The 20,451-nt window shown below is 52.0% G+C and overlaps 3 protein-coding genes across 3 annotated transcripts; 1 reads left to right on the top strand and 2 right to left on the bottom strand.

The window, feature by feature from the left end:
• Positions 1–1,654: 1,654 nt before the first annotated feature.
• Positions 1,655–9,495, bottom strand: si:ch211-168d23.3 (BRD4-interacting chromatin-remodeling complex-associated protein). Its single transcript, XM_062557285.1, has 14 exons — positions 9,402–9,495; positions 8,325–8,521; positions 8,180–8,225; positions 8,006–8,048; positions 7,766–7,831; positions 6,135–7,649; positions 5,215–5,415; positions 4,611–5,082; positions 4,393–4,517; positions 3,739–4,043; positions 3,458–3,606; positions 3,254–3,348; positions 3,031–3,133; positions 1,655–2,488 (listed from the first exon to the last, which is right to left on the bottom strand). The coding sequence occupies exons 3-14, from the start codon at positions 8,218–8,220 to the stop codon at positions 1,800–1,802; spliced, it is 3,804 nt and encodes a 1,267-aa protein (XP_062413269.1). The 5' UTR covers positions 8,221–8,225; positions 8,325–8,521; positions 9,402–9,495; the 3' UTR covers positions 1,655–1,799.
• A 473-nt stretch (positions 9,496–9,968) lies between these two features.
• On the bottom strand, positions 9,969–12,810 carry LOC119227779 (enhancer of rudimentary homolog). The gene is made up of 4 exons (XM_037486861.2): positions 12,677–12,810; positions 12,079–12,166; positions 11,264–11,384; positions 9,969–10,914 (listed from the first exon to the last, which is right to left on the bottom strand). Exons 1-4 carry the CDS (start codon positions 12,677–12,679, stop codon positions 10,812–10,814), a joined length of 315 nt encoding a protein of 104 aa, XP_037342758.1. The 5' UTR covers positions 12,680–12,810; the 3' UTR covers positions 9,969–10,811.
• Positions 12,811–12,946: 136 nt separating this feature from the next.
• On the top strand, positions 12,947–19,646 carry psen1 (presenilin 1). The gene is made up of 11 exons (XM_037486860.2): positions 12,947–13,129; positions 13,623–13,710; positions 15,483–15,838; positions 16,003–16,144; positions 16,917–16,984; positions 17,082–17,302; positions 17,712–17,810; positions 18,185–18,280; positions 18,362–18,538; positions 19,091–19,209; positions 19,412–19,646. Exons 2-11 carry the CDS (start codon positions 13,675–13,677, stop codon positions 19,565–19,567), a joined length of 1,470 nt encoding a protein of 489 aa, XP_037342757.2. The 5' UTR covers positions 12,947–13,129; positions 13,623–13,674; the 3' UTR covers positions 19,568–19,646.
• The last annotated feature ends 805 nt before the right edge of the window (positions 19,647–20,451 follow it).

Here is a 20,451-nt window from a genome sequence, read left to right as displayed (position 1 = left end):
ACGCGTGTCAAAGATTTAAAACCCCTCCCATCTCTGCCCAGTTAGTGTAATGCTAATTTTAGCTTAGCATAAAGACTGGAACCAGCTGACTGGAGGAGTTTACTTCTTAAACTGGTGCTTCATGAATCCTTTCGTGTGTCCACCCAAACTACTGCAGAGGATTTCAACACTAAATTACTGCATATTATAACTCCTTTTGTTCATCTCAACCAAAGACAATTAAACGTATAAAAAAAACAGACCTCAAAGAAATGAGACGGCCTGTTTGATTTTGCCCAAAGTCTCTGGAAGGGTTTTTCTTTTCTTGGCAGATTCCTTACAAAGATACACTGAATTAACAATAAGGCATTTTCTAAATAGTCCCAAGATCGCAGGTCAAACCTTGACCCACAACAGGATCTGCGAAAGCTAGAATTTGACACACATTTTTTTTAAATTTATGTTACAAAAAGAGACATTTTGCAGCTTTGACCTTTTGACCTTCAAGGTACGAATCCAGCTGCAAAGAATTGGTGAGTCACTGAGCTCCTCTCATGTTTCCATACGAACAGAACTCACAGGCCGATAAGATTGTCACGTTAACGTAAGATGTCGCACAAATCATATTGCGGAGTGAAAGCAAATCTTTCGGCTTCAAAGCGATGCATCAATAAAATAAATAAAGGGATTTTAAACGCGGATGATTCCTCTTCTTTCTTTTTTTTTCTTCTTTTTTTTTTTTGGTCAAAGGCTGTTCGATGATGCAGAGAGAGGCCGTACAGTGAATCGTGGGTTCTAAACTACGTGTGCTTCAACGACAAAACAAGCGTCTCTCTCTTTGCTGAAAAACAATCAAAAGATCTCCCCCCTCCCCCAACCCCCCCCCCCCCCCCGCCCCGTCCCTCACTGCACCACTGCTCCCTACAACCCCAACTCCTTATTGCTCGCGTGTTAATACATAAAACATGAGAAAAACCTTCTCTGACTGCAGCGTGAATGACAACAAGGGTCCAAACGTACTCGAGTCTGCCTCATTACCTTTGCCCCCCCCCCAGGGGGCGGGCTCTGGTTGATGTGGGCGCTTGCTGGTGTATTTCGGGAGTGTAGCGTGTCACAAATTCTTTGGAGTTTCATTGGATGAGCCGAGTGTGATTTGACTTTTTATGTCCGGTCATGTCGCAGGACGCAATGTTGTCACACACACACACACACACACACACACACACACACACACACACAGACTCGCTGCCTTTTTCAATGAAAAGCAATTGGCACATTTTACCAAAATAAATACCCTGGAATCTTGGCACGATGCAAAAGAAACTTCACATTTTCTGAAAGAAATCTTATGAAAAGAAACTATTGAATAATGTGGGTCTACTCCACGTTGTGTTCCTCTTCCTCACTATGACTCGCGTACTACGAGCTGACGAAGGTGACACCGCTGACCTCTGGGTGACCTCCGGGCTGACTTCCGGCTGACCTCCGGGTGACCTCCGGCTGACCTCTGGGTGACCTCCGGGTGACCTCACTACCACTGAAACAGTACAGCTCCTGTTCCAAATAGATTTCCTTTCTGCACAGACGTACGTCGGAGTGAAGAATCCATCATCTGTCCCCCATCTAGTGGTCTGGTCTGCCTCTCATTAGTGCCCCCCCCCACCCCCCCCTCTTCTCTCAAACATTCAGTACCTCAAAGGTAATCTCCGAAGCCCACCAACAAAATCTCCTTAAATTCTGAGAACACATAAATAAAAAAAGGTTTCCCTTCCCCTCCCTCCTCAGACAGATGTTTCTGCATCTGGCTGAGACAGGTTACCTCACAGGTGACCCTCCAGGATGCTGGTGACCGCCTGGTCCAGTGGAGGGCCCGACGCGCCCCTGCCGGGGGCCGCCGAGGGGCCCTGCAGGCGCTGGAGCTCCAGGATGCTGTCGATGGCGCTCTGCAGATGCTCGCTGAGCATGCTGTCCTCCTGGAGGGGGGGGGGCGGCGGCGGCGGGCCGAACCCAGGCGACTCGTCCGACCTGCAGCATTTCAGCTTGGGCCCGCTGACCTCGGCGGGAGGCGCCTCGCAGCCATCGACCTGCGGCCCCTGGGCCAAAAGCGGGGCCGGGGATTTTGTTCTGGAACGGGGGCCCGCGTGCGGGACCTCCCCCGCGGGGTCGCCGGGCGGCGCTCCGTTGCAGCCCCCCTCGGGCGCCCCGTTGGCCGCCCGAGGGGGGCGCCGGTCGGCGGCTCCGCCCCCGTTGGTCAGCCGCCCCGCGTGGTCCCTCTTGAGGCCCGGCTCGCAGGCCGAGTTGCGGACCACCTTGCGGGAGCCCGACTCCTGCTTGATGGTGAGCCTCAGGGCCCCCCGGGAGCTGGAGCGGTACGTCTTCAGGCCGGGGGGGCGGTCGGACAGTCTGGTCCACGCCGGCGGAGGGGAGGGGCTGCCGGAGGAGCAGAGCTGGGAGGAGCGAGCACCGGGGGGGAGAGACGCCGATGCAGCCAGGGCCGTCAGAAAGGCCTCTGTGAGTAGGGGGGGGGGCGGGGGGTACATAGAGTACATCAAGGTAAATTAGAGCAATCTGGAGAATATAGTTGATATAAAACATTAAAATGTTTAAATACTTTCTAACCCTCTATTTGAGAAATTTTCCTTGTTGATCACATTGTGGTGAAATCAAATATTGACGTGTTTACATCATCTAAAATGTCTAATACAAAGTCATTTTCCTATTTACACATGATTAGGAAATAAAATGTTATTTTTCTTCACGAGCAGAATAAATGAAAGGAACACGTTGTTCTTCCAGCTGGCGTCGAGCTTCTCTTTCCTACTAAAACGATTCCTTCAGACGCTTTTCCCGCTTGCTTTAATTGACCTCAATGCGGTCCGAACCCCGGGTTCCGACCCGGCCGAAAATAAGCAGGTTAAGCGCCGCGCTGCGTGGCGCAAACAAATGAATCCCCCCCCCCCCCCCCCATGAAAAAGTGCAGGAAACCGCTTTCATCTGCAAGGAATGAAACGAAATGTGTTTGGTTTGGACGCCGCTCCTCGCGGCACTGACCCGGGTCTCTGCGGACTCTGCGCCGGTCCTCTGCCAGAGCGCACCGCTCCGCCTGCAGGAAGAGACGCTCCAGCATCACCATCTCCGCCGAGGGACTCTCCTGCTGTGGGGAACCAGTGCATTCCCCATCACACACACACACACACACACACACACATGGATCACCATCCGCTCCCGCCGGGCCTGAGAAGGCGGCTTCCCGTGTTTCACCGTGGTTTCTCACCTGGGCCTCTCGCACCAGGAGCTGCCTGTATTTGTTGACCATGTCCTTGGTGCGTTTCAGCAGGAAACCAGACACGGTGTCGAACTGCTGGTCCACTGTGAGCAGAGGAGGAGCATGATCATCATCATCATCATCATCATCATCGCTTCTCTTTTTATCAATTCATCCACTGAGCTGTCGGGCCCCCGGCAGGAGCTCACGGACCTAGATCGAAGTCCTCCTGGGCGGGCGGGGGACCGGCGCAGGCGTGGAACGGCAGCAGGCGCCTCACGGCGTCCTTCAGCGCGGGGAAGGCCGGGCCGGTGGAGGGCGCCCGGACCGCCGCGTGGTCCAGACAGATCTGCTGCTGGAACCTGAGGAGAACACGAGGGTCACCGGAGTGAAGGGGCGGGTGTTTACGGAGGGGCCACCACTGAACACTGGGTCATGGTGTTGTCGTCCAGATGTTGTACAGATGTGGCCTTCTGAGTGGCCCCGAGTCTTACCGGTGCCTGCGCGCTGCTGGTGTGAGCCGCTCCTCCTGCTCCTCCCGCTCCTCCTTCTCCTCCTGCTCCTTCTGCTCCTCCTGCTCCTCCTGCTCCTCCCGCTCCTCCTTCTCCTCCTGCTCCTCCTGCTCCTCCCGCTCCTCCTGCTCCTCCCGCTCCTCCTTCTCCTCCTGCTCCTTCTGCTCCTCCTGCTCCTCCTGCTCCTCCCGCTCCTCCTTCTCCTCCTGCTCCTCCTGCTCCTCCCGCTCCTCCTGCTCCTCCTGCTCTTCCCGCTCCTCCTGCTCCTCCAGAGCGTCGTCGGCCAGCTGGCAGCCACCAGGCGTTTTGGATGATATCAAAAGGACGGAGAGATTTCAAGCCATTAATTTTCTTAAATGTTTAAGTTTTGCTGCATTTCACAAATAATCCTTTCAAAGCCGTGTTTTACTACCGGAGCCAATTCAGGTCCATCCACAGGGGGAATTATTTAGACCCGTTACAGACGTTTTAACACCTGTTTATGCTACATTTTATTAAATTCGAATTAGCTGTTAGTGGACAGTCGACAGGAATTATCGGCGTGAAATTAATACGTTTCAATTTGTAAAACTGAAATAATGAAAGACTATTTCAACATTTAAAGCACACGTCATTCCAGATCTGGTTCTGGCTCACCTTGTTCTGGCTCGTCTGGGTGGGGGCGGGATGCCCGTGCCCTCGGGCCCCCGGGGACACGGGGGACGGCGGGCGGACATCGAGAGTTAACTCTTTACTCTCCACGACCAAGGCAGCTGTTGGCTCTGAAGGGACAGGAAGGGGGGGACACTGAGGACGACGCCGGCCCCCAGCGGGGGAGAAAGAGGGAACCGGTCCGTCGCCGGTCCGACACTCACTGTTTTGTGTGTGCTGTTGGACGGCGGGGGCGCCCCCGCCGGGGGGAGGGGGGCGGGCGGCCGCGGGATCGGGCTGCTGCTGGGGCGCCGGGACGCGCGGAGGGGGGGGGCTGCCGTGGGCCGAGGACGGCTCCGTCTGCACCCGGTTCAGGAGATGGTGAGGGGCCCGGTACTGGAGCGTGGGCTCCAGGCCGGTCCGGGGAGCTGCCACTGAACCCTCGGGTCCGGGCGAAGGGTTCTGAGGGAAGAAACCGGGCGGGGGCGCTGGCGGGGCCTCTGCGACGGGAGGCGAGGAGCGGGTCGGCAGAGGGTCCACCGGGTCCGGGCGGAGCGGAGAAGACTCGGCGCACTGGTCGGAGGCCACAGGGCGGGCGTCCTGACCCGGGGCCACCGGGGAGGCGAGCGGCTCCATCGGCACCGCCGGCAGCGACCCGACCGACAGGTCAGAGGTGAGAGGAGGACTGAGTGCTTGCTGTGGTAGAAATAATGAATGACAATATTTAGATAAATCTCGTGGATCTAATAAAATCCATCCTGTTTTTTACGTGAGTTCTTTTTCATGACATCATACACTTTGAACGTGTTCTTTTGAAGAACCTCTGACCTGTTGCAGATGTTGCATAAAGGCGTCGTTCTGACTCGCCTCCTCCACCACTGGGGTCATTTCTGCTGGAGGCATCAACAGCTTGGGGATCTCCACAGCTGGGTCCGGAGCCAGAGGCGGGTCGGGGGGAGCTTCCGGCACCGCGACCACAGGAGGAGAGGAGGACTGCGCCGAGACGTGCTGGAGGACACGTCCGTAGGGCTGCGGCGGAACAGCAGAGCAGAGGCGTTAAAGCTGAGTCTACGTGCCGAACCCCCCCCCCCCCCCCCCCCCCGGTAGGACATCGCAGGCCGAGGCGTGGGCCCCCCCCCCCCGAGACACTTCCTCCACTCGAGGACACTTCGACTTGAGGACGGCAGGAGCCGGAGAAAAAAGAAACATCCCGATGACCCTGATGACCCCGAGGATCCATCGTAAAGGGTCACCAGCATGATTCTTTCCTGTAAACATCGCATTGTCATCGCCTGGTAAAGCACTTTAGTATTAAATCCAATCCGATCTAGTGTTGCAACTTTCATGAAGCTGCAAGTGGCAGATCAAAAAAGAACAATGATTAGGCTGCACATTGGAACCTACATTTCCCATGATGCAACTTGAAAACGTCTTTGAGCGAAGACGACCCCGATGACGTCAATACCGACAATATTGCTTATCTTCTTCAAAAATGTTTGGTATTTTTGTTTGAATTCACATCCTGACAGCAGCCAACTAACACAACTGAGTCTAGTTTAACAAGTTTGAGCATGAATGTTCGTAGCTCACTTTCATACTACGGCATTTTGGGGAGTGGCTTGTTGCCGACTTTCAGTTCATGCTGCTTGCTACTTTAATTTGGGCTGGATATTTCGCTTGGACAATAGTTTTTATTCTAGTAAAAACCGCCGAAATACCACCTCGGTCGGAGGAGCATATTTACGCACCTGGAGCGTCTCCTCTGAGGCGGCCCTCTCCTCTTGAACGGCGCTCTCCTGCAGCAGCACCACCGAGGCCTGCCGCAGGCCCAGCTGTCCGTCCGTCACGCCTGCCCGAGGAGGCGGAGCCTGGGCGGCGAAGGGCACGCCCTGGACGACCGAGGGGCCGTTGACAATGGAGATGGAAGTGAGATCCGGGGGCAGCACCCCTGAACTGTTGATCAAGGTGATGTGGTTTCCCAGGGCGGGGCCGTGCACCAGGGCGGTCCGCTGGCCCTGCCCTGCTGGAGCGTAGGCCCCGGCCAGCTGTGCCGGCACCTGGAAGACGGCAGGGGGCGCCGGCTGCAGCTGCAGGGGCCCCGAGAGCACGGTGGCCTGGCGGAGCGCCAGCTGCCCCGAAGCGGTGGCGAAGACGGGGCTGAAGTTCAGCCGTCTCTGCGGCACGGCGAGGATCTGGGAGCCGCCGGGGGGGTTCACGCCGCGGCGAGCGGGGGTCAGCAGCGGTCGAGCCGCGCAGGCGGTCTGCGGCATGGCGACGGGGGGCTGGCTCGGAAGGAGGAACTGGCTCTGTCCCTGGAAGAGTCCCTGAGGCTGCAGCACGAAGGAGCCGCCCTGGTTGACCAGCTGCAGGCTGAGCGGCTTGGGGAGCTGCTGGGGGGGGGGCGCCGGAGCCGCCGGGGCCGCGGGGGCCGCGGGTTTTTGGCCTTGAGGTTGGGAGAGTAAGATATTTGGTGGATTGGTCCCAGGGAGAAATGCTAGACCCGGGGCGTGTTTTTGCCCCCCAGAGGGCTTGGGGCTGATCTGGACCAGTCTAGGCTGAATGCTGACGGGCAGCTTGGGCTGGATGTGAAGGGGGCCGTGCTGGAGGACGAGGCCGGCGGCCCCCGCTGCTCTCAGGGCGGAGGCGAGGAAGGGGCGGCCGGTCACGCCGGGGGCCGCCTTGTGGATGATCACGCTGGACGCCGCCTGCGCGGGGCTCAGGGAGAAGGAGGTCTCTGGCGAAGCGGCAGGGAACACGTTGCCCGGCAGGAGCCCCATCAGCCGAGGTGGGGCCGTGGGCTTCAGGGAAGGGCAGCCCGGCCCCACGGCCAGGAGGGAGGGCTGGGGGGGCTCCACTGCTGCCTGGGTGTCCCTGGGCAACGCCTGAGCGATGGGCAGGGTCACAGATTTGGGCGCGAAGGGTGCGGCGGGCGGGGAGGGGAGAGGGGCCGGCGAGTACAGGGCCAGGCCGTCCCCGGGGGCCGGCTGGGCCGCCCCCGCCTCCAGAGCCATGGTCTGCTCTGTGATCTCGGCCTCCTGCAGGCTCTGCTGCAAGATGTCGCACGCCTCCCCCGCCCCCTCCTCCTCCCCCTTCTTGGGCCGGAAAGCGGCCCCGGCGGGCGGGCCCCCCCGCCCCGGCCGAGGGTCCTCGTCTGCGCCCTCCGGCGACGAGAGGAGCGCCTCCTCCAGGAAGGACAGGTCCACGCAGCCAGGTGGCGGCGTGCCGGGGGAACCGCTGCCGTCCCCCAGCAGAGAGACGGGGCTCTGGAGGAGGGGGGGGGGAGGGAGGCCGGGTGGTTAGTTAACAGGAAAGCATGTTTCAGGGAGAGCAGAGAGAGAGAGAGAGAGAGAGAAAGGGGAAAATGGATCCAGACACTCACCGGGGCATCTGTGAAGAGGGAGGGCTCCCCGGAGGAGGAGCTAATGAGCAGGTCTTCGGTCTGCAGCTGGTGAGAGGAGATGGGACCATTTTTAGGTTTGGGCTCACGGAGAGATGACTCCTCCACACATCTCACACCACCGGGAGCCAAGAAAAAACGCCCCCCTCACTTTTTCATTTGCACTATTGATTTTTTTTTATTATTATTAGAGTGCCTCTCTATTCAAGACTCTTTTGTCACCTCATTGGTCCCGTGAAGGAAGTCGTTCAGCGCTTGGGGGTCACTGCGAAGGCGAAGGGAAGTCAATTCACAATTCAAATACCAGAACAAGAAGACATTAGACCACATTGAACCTGAGATGCTTGCAGTTTATTGAATATTATGATTGAGGTGATTTCTGTTGGACAGACTCACCACAAAACATCAAGTAGACAAGTCCCATCTTCATCCTCCATGTCAACTAAGAGGAAAAGGAGGACACAAACGATATAGATTATGGAATAATGAAACTGCAGGAGGGGGGGGGGATCCCTGAAGATTCGTTTCAGCATGGACCTACTTCACATGTGAGAGGCCCCACACAGAGCGGGCGAGCTGGGTCCTGGTGGCGGCGTCATGGGAAGCCGTGGCCGGGCTCGGGGGTCTGGAGGCGGAGGGATGCCAGACGGAGGCGGCGGGGCGCAGACGGCTCCCCCCTCTGCTGCTGGAGCATCGCTGCGTCCTCAACGCGGAGAACCTGGACAAAACGCACCACACCTACCCCCCACCCACCCCGCTGTCAGGTCACTTGAGGTTACCGGCAGCCAAAAGCACATTCTCGTCGCAAGATCAATACGTGATTCATCAGCTTCCTCCTCTGATCACACGGTGGCCGCGAGGAGGAAAAGATGGAAGATCACCGGCTGCAGACCTGAGACGCGTAAATAGACGGCTCCCCCTGCGTCTTGGATGCGACTCTCCTCATGGTTGGAGGGGGGGGGCAGTTAAAGCCAATTATAACATTACTCACTGCCTCGCGCTCCTTCTCCAGGGGAGGGAGGTACCCTTCTCTAAATAAACAACATCTGACGTTGTTGTGATTGTTGATGTTGTTGTTGTTTTTCGCGTTAACACCCCGGAGGTACCGCATCGCCCTCATCTAAAACCTGCAGCGGCACCTGCATGCGGCTCTCCGGCGGTAACGGGACCGGGACCGGGACCGGGAGCGGGAGCCGCCGGTGCGGGCTGCGTGAGGTGAACGTAAATCCGCGTCCCGGACGACGCGTGACGCGGAGCCGCTGTTATTGTTGCTGCTGCTTGTGGTATTTTTGTTGTTATTTTGATTTTTGTTTTTGTCATCTCTCCCTCCTCCTCCTCCTCCTCCTCCTCCTCCTCCTCCTCCTCGTCCTCCTCCTCGTCCTCCTCCTCCTCCTCCTCCTCGGCAGCTGACGCCTGCTGTAAATCATATCGCGGTAACAAAAGATGCCCTGTGTTAAAAATAGCGTTTCCACGCTGCCAGCCGCGAGCGGTTCGCTTATCGTTGTGCCATTTGAGTAATTCCGCGATTCAAACCCCCCCCCCCCGCCCCCCTTCCTCCTCCAACCACCTCCCCCCCAAAAAAAAAACAACCAAGAGGAGGGAGAGAGAAAAAACTCACCCCTTCTTTGTGGTTTATTGTCCTGTCAAGCGGGCCTCTGCGCCATCGATTCTCACTCAGTGGTCTTTTCAGATGCTAAAAGGAGGAGAGGGGGTGGTGGGGAGGGATGGAGGAGGAGGAGGAGGAGGAGGGGTGTGGAAGAGGGAGGGGGGGCGGTGGGGAGGGGGGTACCGGGCTGGGTGTGAGAAACAGACTGAGAGAGCCGATCACAACACAAAGGTGGAGAGAGAGAGAGAGAGAGAGAGAGACTGCGTCAGGCGGTCACACACCCCGCACATCTGTGTGTGTGTGTGTGTGTGTGTGTGTGCGGAGCTCTTTCATCCCCGATACAGATGTTCTTTTCTCCTAAAATTGATCGATCCAGAGAAGAGTGAACACACTATTAATTCTTTTTAATCAATATTTAAAGACGTGCTTATTGGCCGCAGCACTGGATAAATTAGGACATTATCATCCTAAATGACAGCTTGCTATAAAGCTTTAAAATGGGAGAGAGAAGGAAACTGCTGGAGGGGGAAAAGGACAAATGAGAAATAAAATAGTAATGTGGAAAAAGTACAAGAGGAAAATGCTTGATATATTTTTAATGTTCATTTCCAAAAGTCTCATTCATTTTTCGGGGAATGTACCACTTTATTCAGTGTTAAAGAGTATCAGTTGTGTTAGATAAAGCAAACAAGGACTAATTCATCGCATTAATAAAAGAATAAGAATGTAGTGAGCAAACATGCTCACAGGCAATTATAAAAAGGAACTAGTGTCACTGCGTTGAGTGAAACTCACCTTCTAATTAACTCGGTTCTACAATCAGCATTTAACTGCCAAATGAGAAAGTGTGACAGAAAGGACAACACATTGCTAAAGTAAATACAAAAAGACAAGAGTAAGAAATATATATTTCATGTCGCTCTTCAAAGAAATAAAAATCAATATGTCACGATTGCTGTTTTATTGTTTAGAAAATGAGGAATTGTGCATCACAGCAAAGTCAATTTACATCCACAGTAAATTATTCAACAGCACACTGTGGAAGGACAAAATATCATCTGTCATCGTCCGCAGCACGAAGTCAACAGTGAGAATGAAAAAAATACGGAAATTAGGAAAAAAAAAAACGCCAGCAGGGAAGCCGATGGAAGGAGGATAATTACTTTCTCACAAGTCTCAGCAACTTCAATATTTGTCTCTCAATTTATTCTAAAAATAAATCTCATTTCAGAAACTTTTTTGATGAAACTTTATTAATAAGGAAAACATTAAAATACAACAAAGTAAAAAAACAAAACGGGGAACTAAAAAAAAAAAAGTTACTCAAACCAATCAAACACAAGTTAAAGACCATAGAAATGATATTGACCCACAGAACAGCCCCGCCCCCCCGCCGCCACCCCCCCTCCCCCCTCAGAGGCTTCACTTTGCCGCCTGCTGGGCTTGGCGGCGAAGCAGCACGTAGATCTTCTCTTTGATCCAGTCCTTGTTGTACGGCTGGTACGTCTGCGTGTCGGTGCGATACCTGAGACGGCGTGAACAAGAGCGTTGGTTTTTGTCATTAGACCAGGTTAAAAATAGAAGAAAAAAAATAAAAACATTCAAACGAGGTGCTTTCTCTCTCGGTTTCTGTTTGTGCTGCTGTTGGGACCATAATGCTGAACTTCTGATGTGTTTACTCATTACCTTGTTGTACGGGGAGGAAATGTATCCCAAAAGTAAAAATGTAACCACCTTCACGGTGTCAAATTACAATGAGTGGAAACAATCCGGGACTCCGTTTCATTTACGACATCATTACGCACGGCCACGACTCTCTGCAGAGTATTTTCTAAACGGTTGAGGTCATTGGTTTGTGTCCGTGTCAAACCTACACCAAACAGCTGAGGTCGGCGAGGTCGTCGATGAAGTCGAACAGCTGGCTGATGTCGTACGTTATCGACGGACTGTTGGGGTTCATTCTCTTTAAATGCTCCTCGTACATCTTGCAGACGCCTGTGGAGGAGACGGAAGACCCACTACGTTTTACATCTAAACTCAAATCATCTACATTAAGACAAAAAAACAGCAAACATAATTACATTCAGAAAGTTGCTAAAAATTGATGTGGTGTTTATAGTCAATAAATACATGACAAATAATAGATAAATATAAATATAAAAAGATATATATGACCAAGAACATGTTTTATTGACGACAATGTGTATAACCAGTAATTGTTACTTATGATGCATTTCTATATAATTTTGACTGCATTTTGATGGTCTTGGTTAACTTACATCAGCTTGGCAGTGGCTCACCAATAACTTTAAAATGATTACTAGTAGATTTGTGAAGGACATCTGTTCGAAGTGCTGAGAATCTCTGTGGGTGGTTTTATTGAAATTCCCTTACCCAGAATAAAATGAAAACATTTTCTGGAATTAGGGTCAGCTGGGAATACGAACAGATACTGAATAAATAGTCAACTCTTCACCGATACGGACTCCCGATAGTGTGGCACTTTTAGAGTAAGAGACTTTAAAGCAACTTTAAAGCGCAGGTAATCAAGTGCAGAGTGATTGTTTCACCCGGCCACCTACGGCACAGGGAGAACCTGGACAAGTAAGGCCAAAGAGGAGTGAACGTACCGGTCTTGTTTTTGTCCCCCCCCCAGAAGATAAAAAGAATGAAGAAAGCGTGAGCTTACCTTCCATGCACTCGTTGACAGATTCATAATCAGCGTACGTCCTCCCCTCGGGCCTCTTGGTGGGCTGCACCAGCAGGATGGTGTGAGACTGGGAAAAAATACACAAAAAAAACACAGGCATTAAAATGCATGTAAAAACATGCTTTGTTTTGCTTCATATAGTATTAATCAAAGTAGTAGTTTTAGTTTGTACACAGTAACCAATTTTTTTTTAATGTAGCTTTGAGTTCTAGTGGTTAGAGAACTAATGACGGGTGAATGTCTGTTTAAGGTCTGATGGAGGAATATTAACGGTGGCATTCTTTGAAATCTCTGTTACCAAGCAGCTAACTTTATATATTTAAGACGTAGAGTTATTTTAGCGAACGTCGACCGGAAGCGTCAAGAACGTAGCAGTTAACTTCACGAACTGACAAAAACACTCATATCTACGGGCCCGTCTTCCAAAGAGGCTGCAGCTGCTCGCCATGCTAACGTTAGCAGAGCGCCTTCTGCCGGACGAACACCGGATCGAAACCAACACGAGGCTTCGCCCGCAAACGGCCTCCACGAACACGCGGACGTGTGTACCGGCGACACTGCATCGCGATGCACTAACCATGATTTTAATTGGGGTTTTGGGGGTTTTCAGTCGAAGTACGTGGGTTTTCTTGGAGCTCCGCTTCTTCTCGGACGAGCTGACCTTTGCCACCGGAAGAACAACTTGCCAACTTCCGTCTTTTTATTTTATTTTAATTTATTTGCTGGTCCATTACAGTTCTGCTTTCTATCGCTTACTTTTTTTTGGTCTGCAAGCTAAAATCGAACCAACACATATATTTAAACTACTAATAATGTTCTGGTGCAATGAACATAGACAATACATCTCCGAAAACGTGAACGCCGTCACCACTCGATTGATAGAGAGAACAGGAAGTAGTTCATAGCAGCGACCGGAAGTGCTGTGCGAAGACAGGAACAACAAAGAGGAGAACGCGCCCGTGTTTTAAACCTTTACTTGAGCACGCACCTGAGTACAAAAATCGAGGAAATTAGCTGTCGTTGACAGTAGGTAAGTTGACTTACTTCAAACCCGCTATTCTGGATCTGTATTTACTTTGAGCCTCATCCAGCTGGGTAGCCGTTAGCCAACCAGAGCGGCCGCAGCGGAATGGCTTTGGTGGCTAACTAGCCGTTTGCTAATGATGAAATACCTCTATGAGCAACGCAAAACGCTTCTTTAATTAACGTTTCCACCACGAGCTCTGAAGTGGCTAGCGAGACACGTTAGCTTTACGTCATAATTAACAGTCAATGGTTCACCGGGTAACAGTTAGTCATTATTTCCGTAGTTTAACCAGTAACGTGAACGTTACATCTTCAATCTACTGAATACCTTGACAACAATAAGATGATTTCTTATGTTACGTTTTATTGCAAACATAAAAAAATATGCCTCACAAGGCCTTACAATCTGAACAACACATAAAACATTCAGTGATATACTCGTATCATGTTACATGTAAACATTAAACTGCATCTTGTCTCCCTTTCTCTCTCTCCAGTGCAAAATAAGTCGGTTTGCATGTGAGGACAAGTGTGTCTGCAGAGCCAACCATGGCGAACCATGTAGAAGATATAGAAAACAATATGGTCAGTATGAAAGAATGGGAGCTCATCCTCTGTGTCTGCTCGTGTCGGTGGATGTTTTTAACGGCTCCGTTTCAGCAGAGAGCAACCCGGGGTCTCGGCATCGTCTTGTTTTCGGCTCGTGACGCCACGCAGACACTGTGGAAGAGTGTCCGATGGCCGTTGCTTCATTTGACCAGTCATACGAAACAAAAATGAATCCTAATCAGAAATGGTATGGTGTTCTTAAGGAAATATGTGAGCTCTTTGAATCAGTGGCGCCGAGAGACGAGAAGCGGCAGGTTCCCTTTTCAGTAGGCCGCATTCCATGTCCGCTGGCCCCATTCCCAGTTCGCAGGGCGCGTTGATCCCTTTTTTTTGCAGGGCACGTCCATCCCTTTGAGAACACCCCAAACCGATCTCGGCATGGCATAAAAAATCGAGCGCACGTGCTGTGTAACTCAAACAGATCAAATGAGAACCCATTTTCCAGTGACGGCTTAATGAAATGAGTCGGAGGACGCGCACACACACACACACACACACACGTTGTTCCCACCCCCATGTCCCCCTGTCCTGGCATTGTGTTACTTTGCCGTTGGCCTCTGGCTTTCCCTGTAATCCCAGGCGTGGCCTCCCCTCCAGTCAAAGTCTCCCATCACAGTCACAGTCAATTTTTACAACCCTGAGTCTTGTTAACCCAATAACATTTGTACATGTCAGCGGTATTTCTCCGTTTTAGCATACCACAAAACTCTTCCTTTCTTGGAACAGCATATTATGGTCTGTAAAATATCAGCTGGGTCATTAATGAGGTCACCCGGGCCAGTGTTATATGTTTATTTCAATACATTACTCCCGTATGCTAACCGTAGGTCGGGAGCAGTCTCTCTCGTGTACCCGGTCTGAGTGCTTCATTTCTGGGCTTTGTGCATGTCTTGACTCGCTTTACCAGCCGTAGTTCATTCAGTCTCCCTTCATTTCCATGTAGTCCTGACAGGACGGAGTCTCTGGGAGAGTGGAAATGGGTTTGGTGTGGTAATCGTGTTGGGGAACTGTCCCAGTCAGCGTAAATGTAACAGTTAAAGGTTCTGAAATAACAAGCGAGGATTGTCTGAAAACACCTTGCTTCAGCGCTTGGTTAATAACTATAATTTTTTGCCAATAAATACAAATTAAATGCTTGAGTGGAGTGTTTCATCTAATAATACGATGGGAATGTTGACAACGCAACCTTTACAGAAACATAGATTTGGACTATTTCTGTGGAAAATTCCACTGCCAGACTTTCACAAAAGGCACTTTCTCAAACTCGCATGGCCTCTAAAGGTAGAATTTATTTTACCGTCAAATGTCAATTTTGCAAGTCGTAGAATGCTCCTGTGAGTATGGCTTTTTGCAATTGCAGCTTGCAAAGGTCTTTTGTTGCAAGCCACTCGTTATAACATTTATTTTCATACAAATATTCCTTGTGCTCCTCCTGGGATCTTCCTCATTACAAATGTACAAAAGTAAATCACGCAACACAAAAACAAAGTTTAAATGTTTTGGTTACAGTGTTATTTTTAAGGGCTTTCATAATTGTATAAATATTTAATATTTTAACAGACAAAGATTACAGCTCCTTTTGTGCTCTGTGTCTTGTATGTTTTGGACCATTGGGATGTAACGATATTCCCAAATTACTGTATCGTCGGTGTGGATTGTTGGACCGTGCCTGGTTGCATCATTTGATTAATGGGCATATCCGTGTTGACTCTGTGAAATATATTACAATGATTCCTCTCAACATTCAGGACGAGCAGGAGCCCAATGTGGCCTCTGAACCCAGCCAGCAGCCACAGGAGGCCGCGGGGACCAGAGTCCGCTCCAGAGGAGTCTCAGGAGCTGCAGGAGGAGCTGCAGGAGGAGGAGGAGGAGATGATGATTTAGGAGGAGGCAATGGTGGCAGCCCGGAGCAGAACGGACAGCTCCGCGCTGCCCGGCCTCCGCGAGTGGTGGAGACGGACGAGGACGAGGACGAAGAGTTGACCTTGAAATACGGGGCGAAGCACGTCATCATGCTGTTCGTTCCCGTGACCCTGTGCATGGTGGTTGTCGTGGCAACCATAAAGTCCGTCAGCTTCTTTACCCAGAAGGACGGCCAGAGATTGTGAGTGTGCTTGACGGATCCAAAAGCTTGTTTCATCCCGGCCACTAGGTGGCGATAATGCAATATTCGGCAATGTAAAAAGAGAACTTTTCTCAGCTCATTGGAAACCAGCTATAATGCGTCTTCCTCATTGTGTTCATTATATTTTCTGTTCTGACCCACAGGATCTACACCCCGTTCTCCGAGGACACGGACACAGTGGGACAGAGAGCCGTCAACTCCATCCTGAACGCCTCCATCATGATCACCGTGATCATCGTCATGACTCTGGTGCTGGTGCTGTTGTACAAGTACCGCTTCTACAAGGTACGGCCCACACGCTGTAGCTGACTCTGTAACGGCGGGAGGAGCCCACGCGTTGCCCCGGCGGTCGGTTCCGTTTCATTCGAGCGCTCCAGCAAGCCCGAGGGTGCAATACACTGCACTCCTTAGTAAGCAGGGGGCGGTATCCAAGTCAGCCAGGGTGTTTCCCTCAGTCAGTGGACCCCTGGGATGGAGCCCTCCACGGCCCTCTTGCAAATAGACGGTTTTTCCAGGAGAGGTTTGGACTTGCTGTACTCGCTATTCAGATGGCCTCATCACAGTCGGGTGTGCCAGACATCTCGTTCCCTCCTGTTAGCCTCTGCGTGTTGGAGCAGTGTCACGGCTCACCGGGACACTTCACTGAGAAGGAGCTCCGTCCGTGTTTCTTTCTTTCCTGTCAAGTTGTTTTGAAACTGCTTATTTGATGAAAATTGTACTTTCCTGTTACTTGTTCTTCTGAGTTTGTATCTCTATGGTGGAAATGCACTTATTGTAAGTCGCTTTGGATAAAAGCGTCAGCTAAATGACATGTAATGTAAGAGCTCTGCAGCTGGAAGAGGTTTACAGTTATGTGTTAAGTTGTTGCTCACGGTAACGATGCCACCAGATTAATTCAGAAAATGTCAATCACACACTGACATTCTGGCGCCTTCAGCCCTGCAGATTTAAACTCATTCCAAACTGGGATGCTTGCTGTAACTCCACCTGACCTGGTAGCCCAGGTAGTTAGAAACTTTCTGATCTGATGAAACTCTAAATATGTTTATGTTCACAGGTCATCCAAGGCTGGCTCTTCCTCGCCTCTCTCCTCATGCTGTTCAGCTTCTCCTTCATCTACCTCAAGTAAGCCGGTCCTCTACGCTTCCCACACTCTGTCCTGACCGTGGAGCGCTTTTCCCTCCTCCATAATGAAGTCTCTCTGTCATGTCTCTGCTGTCAGAGAGGTTTTCAAGACCTACAACTTGGCCACGGACTACTTCACCGTGGCCATAATAATTTGGAACTTCGGAGTGGTGGGCATGTTGTGCATCCACTGGACCGGGCCGCTGCGGCTCCAGCAGGCCTACCTCATCATGATCAGCGCCCTCATGGCCCTGGTTTTCGTCAAGTACCTGCCGGAGTGGACCGGCTGGCTCATATTAGGCGCCATATCCGTCTACGGTAAATCCGCCTCTCTCCTCTGGTGCATGTGGTAGAAAAAAAGAATCTTAAAGAAAGGAATGGATGTAGATCCTTAGAACTTAAGAACATGTCAATAACAATGTGAAACCTGAAGGATGTATTATTCTTTACATTGTAAATATGAAACAGGTAACAGACGTATCAGTTTGCTTTTCTATAAGCTGATTTTAAAGGAATAGCTTTATTTAAGTACTGTTTCCATTTCCAAGAGGAAACATCTGGCCACTTGAATGGAAACAGATACTTCATATTTGTGGAAGAAAAGCTTTTAGAGGAGAAAGAGGCTTTGGGCCTTTTTTTTATCTTGTCGTCTCGGGTGTCACGCCGCTGTCGGGGCGCCGCGTCAGCTGACTGACATCACTCGTCTGGCTTCCCCCCCCCCCCACAGATCTGTTGGCGGTGCTCTGCCCCAAAGGGCCCCTGAGGATCCTGGTGGAGACGGCCCAGGAGAGGAACGAGCCCATCTTCCCCGCTCTCATCTACTCGTGTAAGACGGACGCTGGTCACACGCATGACGTCATTGACCTTTGACGCAGGTCGGGAAGTTAAACACAAAAGTGTAGCGAAAACACAAAGAAGCTCAAACTTTAGAGCTTCAGTGCTTTTCGTTAAACTTTTGTCGGCACTAAAGGGTGTTTTATTTCCCCTTTGATTTGATAGACAACCATCTGGTTTCTCTGCTTTCACAAAAAAACACCCCCCCCCCCCCACTCCTCACTTCTTTGACTCTTCTCCACATTCGCTTCTCACCGCGTCTCCTTTCACCCCCTGGTTTCACTTTCCTTCTGCCGGTCGCACAAATAAACCTCGGATTTCTTGCCCCCCCCCCCCCCCCCCCCTCCCCCCCGGCGGCGTCCACAGCTACGATGGTGTGGCTCGTCAACATGGCCGACACCGAGTGGCCGCCGAAGAGGAACTCCACGGACGCTGCGCCGCCTCAACAAGAAGCTCCAGATGGTGAGCGCGGGGTTTTGGGGGTGGGGGGGGGGGGGAAACCTTTCAAAGCGCTCCGTCTAACCGGCCTCGCACCGTCCTCAGCCGCGGGGTCCCCGCCCCCCTCCAGCCCCTCGGGCGATGACGGAGGCTTCAGCTCCTCGTGGGTGGACCAGCAGCAGCACCAGCTGGGGCCGCTCCAGTCCACCGACCAGACCCGGCGGGAGGTCCAGGAGCTGCCCTCCGCCCGCCCCCCCGTCGACGACGACGACGAGGAGGAGAGTGAGTGCATCCGACCAGTAAAGCACGCGGCCTCTGGGTATCACGTGGTCGTACCGGTCACATGGTTTCACCCGGCCTTCATCTAGTCGTTCCGTTATGGTAACGATCTACTAGTAGCGCAGCATCATCATCCCGATTATTCTGAAATGAAAAGGTAATAACTACGTTGTGATGAAACTCCAATACAAACTGCGTGTAATCATCGTCCTTCTTAAGCTTTTAAGTGTTCCTCTTTTTGGGAAACTCGTACGTCTGTGAACGCGAAAACATGTTTTTCTCAACTTTTTTTTATTTTTAGGCGGAGCGATTATTCATGGAAAGGACTGTTATACATGCGTACTATTTGGGGGGGGGGGGGGGGGGGGCGCTCTCTCTGGGAGTTGAAGCTTCGGTAAATACGGGGTCGGAGCTCTCGCTTGTAGAGTAATTACAGTCGAGAGAAGCTTTCGATGGGGGGGGGGGTGGTTGTTGTCTGTAACGACTCCTCCCTGAGTGCGGTGTCCTCCTGTGTGTGTGTGTGTGTGTGTGTGTGTGTGTGTGTGTGTCTCTCAGGGGGCGTCAAGCTGGGCCTCGGGGACTTCATCTTCTACAGCATGCTGGTGGGAAAGGCCTCGGCCACGGCCAGCGGCGACTGGAACACCACGCTCGCCTGCTTCGTGGCCATCCTCATCGTGAGTGACCGCAGCGGCTGGTTTTTTGGGTTTGTCGCCTCTCGGGGGAAAAAATCCGACCAAACCAGTCTGTTGTGCAACGGGCCGCGTCTGTGGTTTTTTTTTGTTGTTGTTTCCATGTTCTATTTCCCCCTCAGTGTCTAACGTCGTCTCCCCCCCCCCCCCCCCCCCCCCCCCCCCCCATCCCCCGTGCCCCCCGCAGGGCCTGTGTCTGACCCTGCTCCTCCTCGCCATCTTCAAGAAAGCGCTCCCCGCTCTGCCCATCTCCATTTTCTTCGGCCTGGTGTTCTACTTCGCCACAGACAACTTGGTGCAGCCCTTCATGGACCGGCTGGCGCTACACCAGTTCTACATTTAGCAGGACGCCGACCCCCCCCCCCCCTTTACCCACAAAGCCCTCCGGCCAACGACGCCACGGCGGCGCCCCCCTCAATGCTAGGGGAACGAGGGGGCGACGCGGGCCCCCCCCCTTCCCCCCCCCCCCCCTCCTAAGAACTCACGATGAGGGGGACACAAGTTTGTTTTCGTTTTGCCTTTATTTTATTTTTTCCTTCCCTTCTTTACGGCAGAAAAGCCGCTCTGAGATGTTTTATTTCAGTTTTAAACCAGGAAGTGACATTTCTCGCTCGACCGGCGCCGAGCGTTTTTACTTTATTGTTTGTTTTTTTAATGCAGGGGGGCTTCCCTCCCTGCAGAATCATATCTGGGAGTCGTCCCTGACGGTCCTCTACAACCAGGCCTTTACAGTAGGTGCCTTGCTCAGGGACACCGAGCGAAGGAGACGATTTCATCAAAGCTCCCTCGTAAGACTTAATACATCTGTTTGTTTTTTACCTACTCCCCCCCCACCCCACCCCCCACTCACTCACTCACACACACACACACACACACACACACACATGCTAAACCCAAACCAAGATTCAAAAGCCTTGGTCAAACTACCACTCTGCGATGATGTTTCTGTAGGTGTGTATCCTGATTGTGTACGCGCTAACATTTCAGGGAGGGAGGGAGAGGGGAGGGGGAGGGAGGGGAGTCACACAAACACTCACACCTAAGACTTGTCGGCCACTGAGCAGTCGGAGGTTCAGTGCCTTGCTCAAGGGCATTTCAGTAGTAGTAGTTGTTGTTGTTGCTGTTTTTGTTGTTGTTGGGACAGAAATGTGCTTTTTCATTCTCCTCCCTGACTGAGATTCATTTTGTTTTTGTCCGGGGTTTGTAACCCGTGTTCCTCTGGCCACA

The sequence above is a fragment of the Pungitius pungitius genome, chromosome 14 (assembly GCF_949316345.1).
Source record: "Pungitius pungitius chromosome 14, fPunPun2.1, whole genome shotgun sequence".
Classification (NCBI taxonomy): domain Eukaryota; kingdom Metazoa; phylum Chordata; class Actinopteri; order Perciformes; family Gasterosteidae; genus Pungitius; species Pungitius pungitius.
This window is presented reverse-complemented; position numbering and strand designations above follow the sequence as displayed.